Raw genomic sequence first — 13065 nt, 5'->3', positions numbered from 1 at the left:
TCGACACATAAATGCCGTCCTTTCATCATGTCACTGTGTGTGTGTGTGTGTGTGCGTGTGTGTACGTGAGTGTGTGTCTGTTACTCATTAGCTGAGCTCAATGTTGGCTCTGTTGTGGTCGCTGCATTGTTTGATGGTTCTTTTGTAATCAGCAGATGTTGGTGCTCCGCTAAATCGCTTATCAGACGCTAATGTTAATTTCAGAATGTAGAAAGCCGGGGGGTGCATGACTTAAAGTTGACATTTGATTGTTAGTTTCTCAAATATCCATCCGTCCGCCCGCCCATACGTCTATCCATCCATCCATCCATCCTGCTTGTCCCCGTGGGACACCCTGAACTCGTTGCCAACCAATCGCAGGGCATACAGAGACGAACAACCATCAGCAATTTGGAGAGCTCAAGCGGCCTACCGAGCATGTTTTTGGGATGCGGGAGGAAACCGGAGGACCCGGAGAAAACCCACGCAGGCACGGGGAGAACATGCAAACTCCGGCACCCACCGAACTGTGAGGAGGACGGGCTAACCAGTGCTCCACCGTACCGTCACCCTTTTAACAATTTGTTAAATAATGGACGTTATTTTTCTTGAAAAATGAAAAAAGCCTCCAATTCTAATGTCCAATATGGCTGAATCTGCAAAAGAAGTGGCACGTTTGACCGCATGCGGCACCTTTGACAATAACTTACTGCACCAGCGATGAACATTCGCTTTGGATTTTGAGTTAAAACCAGCTAATTTGTTCAAACCCTAACAAACTTTGCGCTTGTTTTTGTTGACTTTTGCAGCCGTTCTTCCTTCCCAACGAGTTTAATCGCCTCAGCGCTCATGCGAATTAGCAAATACCGCAAGAAACGCGCACACACAAACCGACAGACAAACAGACTAGTCTGTACGGCGGCACAGAGTCGGCAGTTCCCTCTGAAAGCAAACGGCGTGCAAAGGAATTAACATTGTAATTAACATCCAATTAGACTTTGATTTGCCAGATAATTATACTGCTGTGTTGATGTTCACATTTGATGAGGTGTGTTAGCTGTAATTAGCTGCGGTGGAGGTGTGCTTGAGTGTGTGTCTGTGTGTGTCTGACAACTCAAGCACAGCTGAGGAGAGCAAAAGAAATCTGCAGTAGTAAAAAAAAAATCAGCTAACAATGCGTTCAAAGCAGTTTATCATCATGCAGGCTCATAAGAATTTGTCTTATCTCGAAAAAATTAAAAAGATTAAAATTTCCTTTATTTAGGGCATGAGGAAGTAAATCTACCGAATTTGTAAGATTTTGCAAAAAAAAAGGGGGTGTACTTTCTTTGCTAACTGGAATTTTACTCAGGAACAAATGTTTTTTTCTCCATCTGCAGTGGATTTGACTTGCAAGTGTGCTTAAATCGGACAGTGTCGTTAAAATGTGTCACGTTCCCTTTCAGCCACCTGATGAAAAGTTCAGATGAAAAGCAACATAACTGGCAGCGAGAAGATGGTTTGATTGCAAGAGCACATACAGTTTCCTGAACAGCCTGGAGTCATAGGTCTTCTTTTAATTGTGTTGCCAACTCGTGTTAGGACAAGATAGATGAGAGATAACATTCTTAGTATTTCCTGTATGAATGACACCTGTGAGGAAAGGTAGCATGACGTGAAAAGTACACGTGTTGTTTAAAATACTTTATACACAATAGATTCAATTTTTTGAAAATTAGGGAAATATCATGTAAGTCAGACTTCTCTAAAAGTAGTATCTTTTTTTGGGGAGAAAATCTTGAGAAAAATTTATTTTTTCATTTAATAATATATTTGTTTCCTGAAAAAAATGACCGTTTTATACAATGCACTTATGGATTTTGATTTTAGAACATCGGAATGCATTTTTTCGTTTTATGAAGATTTTTGTACGATTTTTGTTTTTCCCAGTTTCCATGAAGCAGGAATTCCACAAATCCGAACTCATCCTGAACGCATCACAAGTTAGTAAATTGGACTTCTCCCCAAGTTTTGTCGTGTCGCAACTGCTCGTTTTCTCAGAATTTCTCTCATTTTCTCAAAAATCTCCCCAAAGTGACGTCGGTGCAAATCTCGGACTTGTTCGGAGTTAACTGAAGTTGCAAGAGAGCAAAGTGTGAGTCAACAACGATGACGACAGCGCGGTAATTTCCTCAATTTCACATGTCGCCGTGGACTCCGAAAGCGGCGATTTGACATGTAGCTTGTTACTCGTCGTTGTCATCTCCTCCTCACCTACCAATGCCTCGATACACACGTTGGAAAATGTCGCCAGACTTCTCCCCGGCGAGTCAACTTTTGCCCGGGCAGCGTTGGATCCGTGCGGCCGCCATGGGCGCGCTCTTGCTGGGCGTTTTAGCCTCGAAGGGCTGGGCGGAGGAAGCATCCTGCCACGGAGCTTACGACCTCTACTTCGTCCTCGACAAGTAAGACGCTGCGCGGCTCGCTTGCGCTCACTTCAGCCGGTCTCTTAAGTGAGCAGAAATGTGTCGAAAACTTGCTAGCACCATCGGAGTTTACTGTGACAACACCTGGTGCCGTATGACTATGCCCCAGCGCAGTTGTGGATGTCATAACAATATGGCTAACCCAGACCCAAAATGAATTGACAGCTGTACAGTAAATCAAATGTGCCCATGAAAAGTTTCAGGTAATGTGACATGATGAAATGGGGACGTAACAATACGTTTCTAATACGTTAGATATTTGCTTTCCCTTTAGTGATTGGACTTCCAAGAGTGTTAACACACCTGTCTGAGAAAGCTTGCACGAGAAACTAGAACGCTAACTGCGGCAACAAGAATTTCATAAGCTGTCAGGAACGACGCTGACATTTAGAATCGATCATCCTATTGATTATTCCATCCATTATTCGATTAATGCCGAGGTCCATATGCCTGTTCAGTGGTAGTTGAGTTCTTACCTGTCGTTGGTATCGTCATCACGCTCCGCCCACTTCATTTTGGAGTAATGCCATCAAACTATTAAAAAAAAACCCAAAGTATTTATTTGCAGCCACCCCAAACCCTGAGCAGCACGATTCCCCGTCTTCCATGGAAAGAGGTCCGACATTTGTTGCTGGAAGAGCGCATCTGGCAGCAATAAGTTCCTGTAAATAAATTCTCCAAACTGATTTACCGTTTTTTTCCATGTATAATGCGCCCCCATGTATAATACGCACCCTAAAAATGGCATGTTGATGCTGGAAAAAAGCCTGTACCCATGTATAATACGCACCCAAATTTTGACTCCTACTTAAGTCCGTAAATGTAAAATTATTTCAGAAAAAAGATCATCTTTGGGAACAACCGGATGTTATTCTGCCGGTCAGTATCACTGCGCATGCGCTACCATACTCGATAGCGAAGAAATGTTTCGGATTTGTGTAGGGTACATTGTGACAGCAGACGAGCAGGTGATCGAGCAAGCGTCTGATACGAGAGCATTGTGTTCGTATGGAGCGTGTTTGAAGTGAACACCAGAGAAGAAAGCGCATCTGTAATGGCGGCCTCCATATCATATCCGGATAAAAAAATAAAATAAATTTTTACCCATGTATAATGCGCACCCCAGATTTTAGGACAATAAATTAGTTAAATTTTGCGCATTATGCATAGAAAAAAACGGTAACTTCTTCGAAGGTGACTTAATACTCTGACCATCCGTCCTCTAGTGGCTGTTGGCTGTATTGCATAACAATTTAACTGCAAATTGTTTGTGTGGAAAAAAACAACCCCGCCAAAAAATCCGTATTTGGATTCCTTTAAATGTTTGAACTCAGAAGAGCTGTAGGTCGCATGTCTTGGACGAGCTGCCGTACGGAATGTCTACTTGACAAAGTTGTTGGACAAAACAGCGGCAGCCTACTCGGGTTGGTGTTTGGAGCCGCATGTTTTCGTTGGAAGTTGACAAAACAAGTTGAAGCCGTGATGATGCAGACGCAGGAAGGAGGAGTTGCATCATCACCCGCCAACACACAACTTCATGTCCGAGTTGTTTTTTTTCCATTTCATTTGAATGGCGGTCACTCCCTCGAGACTGCCTAGAGTTGCTTTTTGCTTTTTTTAAAAATGTTTTTATTGTTCACACCCACCCAGATGATAGAATGCTGACAGCATTGCAGGGCGTTTTAGTCAGCGAGTTTCCTCATCACTGCTGCAATTTTTCATCCGTGCTTTGCGGCGGCCACGGGTGTCACAACCAGATGTAGGACAAAAAAGTGCCTCTTTTAAATATGCGCAAAATACGTACATCCCTGCAAAATAAATTCAATGTTTTTATGGTAAAGTAGCATCTCGAAAAAAAATAACTTTTTCTCAAATTTTCACTAAAAAAATACAAATATTATTTTTATTTTGGAAGTTTCGTTCCCTGAAAAAAATCTTTATTTTTGTGAAATTTTAAAAAGAATGACACTTTTTTTTTCCTTTTGAAATATCCTTGCTGTTATAAGATTTTTTTTTTTTTTAAAGTATGCTCATTTGTCTAAATGTCTTTTTTCTTGGATGATACCAATTTTGATGCTAAAATTATCAATGGATGTTGAAAAAAGGCGTGACGTGCAGTTATTCTTGAAAATAATGACACCCAAGATATCTTTTTATTGTGATAAAATTGGATACAGATGGATGAAAACCAAAATAGCAAAAGCGAAAAGTATGACTTCGTTGCCTCCTAATGTTGCCACTTATTTTATTTTGTATTTATTTTCTCTCTGCTACTAGACCAACCCAAAATTTGTCATGAGGTAAAATGTAGAGCCGTTTCTTGTCCTGGTGAATGTCCGACTTCCTGAAATCCTTCCTGGATTTCGGATCTGATTTTTGCTGACGCAAGATGAGCAGCGCTGTTTTTGTCTCCCTTCAGGTCGGGCAGCGTCGCCACCGACTGGTTCGAGATCTACTCCTTTGTCAAGAATCTCACCGACAGATTCGTCAGGTGAGTGAGCGAGCGCGCGCAGCAAGCCTCCCTTTCCCGAGTGGACAGACTCGCACGCCGCCATCATAGATGCACTGATAAGAATAGAATGAAACATGGACAGTGCTACAACTTTGTCTCTACAAAACAAATGTGATTCTCTCAAGATTTGTCCCCTGAAAAACAATCGTCCTTCTCTTGAGGGATGTTAGAGGCCACGCGTGCAATGGCCGCCTCGTTCCCGGTCAGAACTCGATCATGTTCTCGCACGGCGGCCGGGCCTCTCGGCTCCAGTCTCCAATTTTTGGAGGATGGGCCAGTGCGTCCTATTGGGACCAAAAAACAGTCCCTCTCCAAAGCATTTGCGCCGGCTGCCAGCTCAGCTACAGGACAGACGGCGGCGACCGCGCCAGAAGCGCCTCGTGCGAGCGCACTCGCTTGCCCGCCCGGAGAAAATAGCAAAGGCAGCAGGTGGGAGTGGGTGGCGGAGTCGGCCGCTCTTCTGGGCTGCGAGAACGGCCATTTGCCACAGGAGTGGCCACTGCACGTACCCCGCCCCCCCCCCATCCCGCCCCCAAACTTCCGACTTCCACCGTTCCGTCTCAGACGAAAAGTCCTTGTTTTGTATGAAAAATAAGTCGTTTATTATCGTCAAAGAACAAAAAGAAAAGCAATCCTTGAAAATTTCTAGAAAACGATTTTTTTCTTTTTTTAAGTTAGCTTGAAGTTTAAGAATCGTTTTTTTGTTCAGGGGATAATCTCATGAGTTAGCATCTGAACACCAACAACGTTGTGATGTCGGGATTAAAAAAGAGGGAAATAAACAAACACACCAAAAAAAAAAACGTGCAACACACAAATGTCTAAACTTGAAATGTAAGAAGTTTTTAAAGTAAAAGGTTGTCGCAACGTTCAGCTTCTGCTCCCACAAAGGCCTGCGGGAACGCTGCAAGTTGGCCGTTACGCTTTGCAACTTCACGCCCGGCAACGCAAAAAGTCGCACATTTTCTCTTTCCACCCAATATGTCCTCATTTGCAATTCCCGCTTACACTTTGAACACAAAGGAACAACACATACAAATCTCAACTACTTTCCAAGATTATGATGATGACTTTTGAAAGCGACACTTGGTTCTGCTCTTGATACTTCCCAACTTTGTGATATTGTCTTTGGACGTCCAAAATAATACGGACAAAAACGAGCACAATATTCCTTTAAAAACGACAACTGCTGGAATATATCACGAGGACACCCGAGTCTTTTTGCAGAATGAATGTGCCGAATACCTTGAGTATGAAAAACATCACGGTTATTTGGGGGGGCGGTGTATAAACCAAAATAAATACTTTTTGATATGCAACCTAGAAAGGTGTCAGAACAACTTTAGCTCGGTGATCCAACTTTAACAAAAACCAAGATCCTCTTTCCGTTTTGTCACCTTCCGACGTGTCCTTTCATGTCTGCTCAAATGACGCCTTCAAATGTAGCTATGCAGCGGACTTGAGTCCAAATCAGTACCACTTAGTCATCAAAACCAGCCCGCCTTGTCCGGCGTGGCGTTAAAAGTGTCAAGTACATATTTGCATCCATATTTCTGCCCCACAGGACGTGACTCATATCACAGCAACAACATGTTAGCTGCGACTTCCTTCTTGCTGACAGAAAAGGGATAAATTTAGTGCTACGTGTTGAAAATATATTGGATTCGCAGCCACCCGTAGAAGCTTTCGGCAATTGGGCGAGCCACCAAACTGCCTGATAGGAACAGAAGAATCATGCTAAAGGTTCATATCATGTTCATTGTTGTTATTATTATTTTTTACCCTTTAGTCCCAGGATGCGAGTTTCCTTCATCGTATTCTCGGGCCAAGCTCACGTCCTCCTACCGCTGACAGGCGAGGGGTAAGTTGCCGTCCTATTGCTAGCGTGTTAGCATTTTGAGGAAATTGTATTAGCCGTCTTAGTGCTAGCTTAGCGCACTGGAAAACATGTTTGTGTGTCATAAGGTACAAAATAGAAGAAGGCCTGGAGAAGCTGCGAGCGGTCAATCCGGCTGGCGAGACGTACATGCACGAGGGTATAAAAATGGTGAGCGCACCCTTTGGCAGGCAGCCACGAGAAATGAGCCTGACCTTTTTTTTTTTTTCGCGCCGTTTTACCCCGTAGGCCACAGATCAGATCCAGAAGCAGACTCTCAAGTCGTCTAGCATCATCCTGGCGTTGACGGACGGGAAGCTGGATGTGTTTGTTCACGAACTCACCGTCAAGCAGGTCCCGCCCGGCCCATGTCGCATTTTTGTTGTTGTTGCTTTTCTACAATTTATGTTTCTTTTTTGGAACATTTTCCTAAAGGCGGAGGAAGCACGGAAGTATGGCGCTCGCGTGTACTGCGTGGGCATCAAGGACTTTGACGAGCAGCAGGTGAGAGAACACTTAGCCCGATGCTAACGACGCTGCAGATGAGCGTTGACAGAAATGCGCATCGACGACCACCGCGACGGTCGTGAACCTCGGAATGAGCGCGACTTGAGGCGTGTGGAGCAGCGAGCGCCGCATTCAAACAGAACGTTACCGCAATACTGTCCTCACAACAGTGGGCTGGCTTCTGGGCCGCACGGCAAAATGGCCGCTTTTGACCTGGAACCGGCCCTGTGCGAAAGGGACCTCCAGTAAGTTGCAGTCACTGACCCACTTTGAGGCAGCCGCATTGTTGGAGTCAGAATTTCATGGATTTCAACTCGTATCCGACCTGAGATTTTCTTGATGCCGACCAGGCCCAAAATTGAACTGAGCACATTGGGTTGCACCGCCTTTCAAAGTCAAAGTCAAAGTCAGCTTTATTGTCAATCCCTTCATATGTCGAGACACATAAAGAAACCGAAATTGCGTTTCCTCCATCCCACGGTGACGAGACATTGTGAATCATTCATTTTAAGATGCCTGACTGAATCTGGCAGCAGATTGGTAAAGTGGCAAACCCCGTTGGCCACATTTGGCCAGTGTTGGGCCTACCTCCCCCTCCCCGTAACCACAGCAACCATGCGGCGCCCAAACAAAGACAACACGAGACTCCCTTTGCACCACCGTCGAGCCTTTGCCACATTTGGGCCATCTGCTCCGTGGCACGCCGCTCGTCCACTCCAGAGCCGAGGCTCAGTCAGAACCGGGCTAGCTGTGCCGTTCTCAAACCTTTTCCTCCCGCTTGTGCACGCAGCTGGCCGACATCGCCGACACCAGGGACCAGGTGTTTCCTGTCAAAGATGGCTTCCACGCGCTGAAAGGCATCGTCAATTCTGTAAGTGGAGCTTCCTCCTTCATCTTCGTCGTCTTTCGCTTCCGCCGATTTATTTAAAAGTTGGAAACGGCTCGTTTCCCGTACCCGACTTCACCCGTGCTGCCAAAGGAAAAACTCGAGTGAGGCGTCAAACACACTGTGCCTGAGCGAAATGAAGTGGCGTGAGGAAGCCTTTTAGCAGCCAGTGTGTGTTTCATTCGTTCTTGCCTCAACTTGGGATGTTTTAGCGATGTGTGTGACGCCGCTTCAAAAGTATGTGTGAGAGCCTTTAAGAAGCGCACGTGAGATTCTGTTCATGTGGCGTGTGTGTGGCTCTTGTGTGTCACGATTGTGCGCGTGCTCCTTTCAGGAGTGTTTGCGTCAGCCAATCGTGCGAGTGTTTCGTGAGCAAATTCGAGGCGCGTGCCTGTGACTGTTTCAGTGAGAGTGTGTGTGAACGCTGGACTGCGCACTTTGTTTTTGGTGGTGAATGTGAGAGCGTTTCAGTTGTGTGTCTGTGAGCACTACGGTAGTGTTTTTGTGAGGAGATCAACAACGCACAGGCCGCAGTTGCATGTGGGGCCTGCACGGCTTTCTTTTTGCTTCACACGCACACACACGCACACGCACGCACGCGCTGAGTTGGTGGACATGACGTGTGTCAGGCGAGGCCAGAAGGAACATCTGCTGGAGATGTTGCAGCTGTGTTCAGGCCAACGCACTCACACGGACGGACGGACGGACGGAGCTGCCACGTGTGCAGGCGGAAAGGACGCAATGCCAAATGCTCATTGGTGTTGTTGCTAACGAAAGCAATCTGTCCGCCTCTCATTGGAGCCCGGTATTTTTCTCCACAGGAGGAAAATCTTTTGTTCCCCAATGAAACGAAGACAAAATTGGAGGGAAAATGTACAAAAGTTATATTTTACCAGACGTAATCACAAATCATTTAGGGTAATAGTTTTCAAATGAATATAGTTTAATGTATGTGTTTTTTTTTTCCCCCATTCTATTTTTAAGGAAAGACATCTTAGTCCAAAAAGGCGGTTTGTTAAATGAATCACATTGAATTAAAAGTAGTTTTGGCAAGTTTGAGGGGAGCTTGGGAAAAGGAGGCATTTTTGCCATGTTTAGGAAAGGAGGCCTTGCATGTAAATTTGGCATCGACTCCTGCCTTTCTTTTTTTTCCCGAGAGGTACGTGGAGCTGTAGCTTGAGAAAGCTGCTGACAACTTGAGGAAAGGGTGATTGCTGGTAATTTAATGTGGGAGGATGACAAAAGGAGGACTTCGTTTCTTGATAAACGTAATCAAGGCGCAATCGCTGAGCAAAGGGTCGATCGCTGGTGAGGAAAAGAAAGCCGGTTGGCTGCTGAATATTCCTGCCCAACGCGGCGGGGAGCTCGGACCTGACGGCAAACAAGGCCGACATCTTTTGTTTTATCAGCACTCTGACGAGGAAGTCAGGGCGCCATTTGCATACTTTGTCCTTTGTTGATTTACGGACTGGCGACAGTGGAGGACCCTCACGAGCCTCTTTATATGTTAATGCCGCATCGGCAGCCTACAAGCGCCTGATGCGATCGCCTCGCATAATTTGCCCATAAAAGCAGCCGTCCGCCGCGTCGGAGCCGAGACGTTTCTCAGGTGTCGCGCCTTAATCTGTTTTGCAAAGCTGACACGCTCGATAGGCCGGTGCCGACGTGACGATAACGTGTTGCTGGCGTTCTTCTCTGCGTGTGTGCAGATTCTGAAGAGGTCGTGTACAGAGATCCTGAGTGTGGAGCCCTCCAGCGTCTGCGTCAACGGTGAGGCTATTTCAACCCATGTGCTCACTAGCGCCCCCTGGCCCGCATGCTCCTGAACTCATCCAAATGTTGCCACCGCAGAGACGTTCGCCATGGTGCTGCGCGGGAATGGCTTCGCCTTGGGCCGCAGCAGTGAGAGCGTGGTGTGCAGCTTCATCGTGGACCAGCAAACCTTCAGTAAGTGTCACCGCCATGTGCTGTACCATAAGCGCTTAAATTGCTTTCTGCTGTCATCGTTTCTCTCGAATGTCGTCGTCTTTGTTCAATGCGGCAACACGGGGGCGGAAATGTTATTTATTTATATATTTATTTTTTTTGAAAAGGGGTCATGGACGGTGAAGTCGAGACCACACTGCAGCTTTGCAATTTTATTTATGAAGCAAAGTGCCGTCCATCGTGAAACAAATCAGCCGATGTTGTCGTGTACCCGACGTGGTTTGTACAGGTCACGCTGCCTTCTTCTTATTTTGGGCCGCAATCTGCTTCCGCCACATTTAGCTCATCCTTCTAAACACGCATTTGGCGCCTGCCAATGCCAACAAGTTATTTTCTGACTCCTGACTGAAATACTTGTGCAGCATATTGTGCCTGGTTTTTCTTTTTCGTGTTTTTTTTTTTTTCCCAAGACTCAACCCGTCGTCAGCAGATGTCCTTTCTCAGTTCCATCGCCCACTCGGGGAAAGGCCCGGCGACGTTCCTTCCTCTTTTTTTTTTTGGCATCCTGCATGTATTTCTGACGACCTTTTTTTAACGGCAGGGGTCGTTTTTTTAATTGGGGATGGCAGTGGGGCGGGTACGGGGTGGGGCGTCTGGAGCGCGCGCCGCATATGTCCGACAAATGCCACAGCCTCGTCCGTCACCTCGGCGGTGGGAAGGCCAAACAATCGACCGCCGTGGCCGGAGACTCAAACGGCAAATGTGGAGCCGTTAAGTTGTCATGCTTCTTCTGCATGTGAGCAAACAACTCCTCCTCCATTTTCATTTTCACGTCAATGTCTACATTTTGTTTTGCTAGATCACAAGCCGAGCGTCGTGCGCAACGACTACCTGCTCTGCCCTGCGCCCAAGCTCTACGACGTGGGACAGTAAGTCCGGCGCCACCCTGCTCTTGTCAATGGGATCGTTTTCACCTTCGGGAATGTGTCAAGTCAAAATGATCTCGATAGCCTCTCGTCACAAAAAGTCTCAGCGTGCTTCACGTGCCCACAGCTGACAACCTCATTGATACTGTTACCATGCTCAATGATAGAAGGCCGTTGGTCAATTTTCATGGCATCAAAGTGAAACTGTTACCAAAGCAGAGCACAAATGAACTGCGTGAACGCGCCGCTATTATACAAAATGGACGGGAAGCAGCCACGTTTTTGTGTCGACGTGGTTTTGGTTTTGCCCAATAATCCTCCAAGTCACAACAACACGCGTTTGACCAATCAAACGCCGACGCTTGCAAGGAGGATTGCCCGCTTATCTAGAATACTCTGCGTATAATCAGCAGCTACTTCAAGTATATTATGATACACGAATCCTCTGACCACTCTGCTGTCCGATTTGGAGAAAAATGATTGGATAAAAGGGATTTAAAGCAGTCATCAGATTTGATATGTGGTTAGAGCACGTTACCCTTTTAATTGGAATATTGTATTTGATCTGAACAGAGAACCAAAACAACTTCATCGTGACATTTATGACTCTTGCTGATAAATTCACCATAATAATGAATTTTATGTTGCTCTGCGGGTCCCCAACTTTTTCGGACCAACGTAACGAGACAAGTGCCAATTTGCTGAGAACGTAATTCATTCTCAAACAAAACACATTGACGCATATTTTACGTTTTCTTGAAGGTGCACCACCGAGGTCGCGGGCCAATAAAGTGCCAACAATCATTTGCGGCCAACACGCATGCGCTTCTCCCCGGTCACTGGCTAAAGATGCCGTACAGCTTTCTTTTCCTGGCGCGCAGACATCTGGAAAGCCGCTCGCTCGCCGCTTAATTAACACCGGGCGGCCCCATTAAGACGCTAACTAGTCAGGGCGGCTGGCACTGAACACATCCGCTGGTAGGGCTTGGGAGACAGATGCCGCTGCATTCTCTACATTAGCTTGTTAGCACTACAGATGCTAACCGGCGCATCGATCACATCGCCCGCCGCCTTATCTACGGATGAGGCAAACACAGGCAACCCTGAAGCTACGTGACGATGCAGAAAACCTCAAAGACGATGCCAGTCGATTGTTTGCGTGACAGCAAAGCTTTACGCTGAGGCAAATGAGTATGTCGCTGAGCTGACTAGTTTTAGATTTTCAGAAAGTTACAAGATGCCAACCCTTCTCCTGGCATCTTTTTTTTTTTTTTTTTTTTGTAACCCCAATAATATAATAAGTCAATGCTCTGACAATCCCGGCTGCCGGAACTTCCTGCCTTGGCGCCCGGTGCCGTTGCCCGTAAACGTCGATTTGGGTCATGTGAAGGAATAGGCCATTTGTGGCCGCCCTTTTTCCTGGCGTACTGGGAAAGGGGTTCATCTGCTCGGACAGCTGGGGCAGCGGCCCCCGAACACAGGCACCTGCTCCCCGTCCCCAAACCTGCGGCGGGAGGGAGGGTCCTCTCGTAAAGATAACAGAGGGGCTCCGTCGACACCTAGCACATAGGATGTTAACGCTAAAGCTCGTCAATTATTAAGACTGCCGGCTTTGGGCCAGCGGACAGCTGCTCCCATCTGCATTTCCTGTCCATGTGCACGTTCCTTTGTTGTCACGGCAACTTCATTCCAAGCCCCCGCGCTGTGCAACTACAACTTGTTCTCGGGATTTAGCCGTCAGTGTTGTCGTTTTTCTCTGGATATCCGTATGTAACTTCTGCGCTCGGCTCCAAAGTCGTTTGTGTCAGATAAAACTGTACAGATAAATTTATTGTCGATGCGTTGCTCACGTAGCTCTTTCTGGTTCCAAATGACACAGCGACCCGACAGTACAGATTTATGCTACATAGTAGCGTCATCCGGCGCCAATGTCCTCGTTTGTGTCGTATTTGAAACGGAGGCACTCCAAGTGCGGCGAATGTAAGACA

General features: G+C 46.4%; 1 protein-coding gene across 1 annotated transcript in view; it reads left to right on the top strand.

The window, feature by feature from the left end:
* Window positions 1–1936: 1936 nt before the first annotated feature.
* antxr2a (ANTXR cell adhesion molecule 2a) overlaps window positions 1937–13065 on the top strand; it is a 35760-nt gene continuing 24631 nt past the window's right edge. Inside the window, exons 1-10 of the mRNA XM_061279171.1 lie at window positions 1937–2423; window positions 4864–4935; window positions 6746–6817; window positions 6922–7003; window positions 7082–7186; window positions 7268–7336; window positions 8130–8210; window positions 9935–9995; window positions 10077–10172; window positions 11011–11080. Of these exons, the coding sequence (XP_061135155.1) occupies window positions 2239–2423; window positions 4864–4935; window positions 6746–6817; window positions 6922–7003; window positions 7082–7186; window positions 7268–7336; window positions 8130–8210; window positions 9935–9995; window positions 10077–10172; window positions 11011–11080 (893 nt within the window). The 5' untranslated portion in view covers window positions 1937–2238. The remainder of the gene's footprint in view (window positions 2424–4863; window positions 4936–6745; window positions 6818–6921; window positions 7004–7081; window positions 7187–7267; window positions 7337–8129; window positions 8211–9934; window positions 9996–10076; window positions 10173–11010; window positions 11081–13065) is intronic.

This window comes from Syngnathus typhle, linkage group LG5 (assembly GCF_033458585.1).
Source record: "Syngnathus typhle isolate RoL2023-S1 ecotype Sweden linkage group LG5, RoL_Styp_1.0, whole genome shotgun sequence".
Taxonomy (NCBI): Eukaryota; Metazoa; Chordata; class Actinopteri; order Syngnathiformes; family Syngnathidae; genus Syngnathus; species Syngnathus typhle.
The sequence above is the reverse complement of the archived record's forward strand: the minus strand, read 5'-3'. Positions and strand labels throughout refer to the sequence as shown.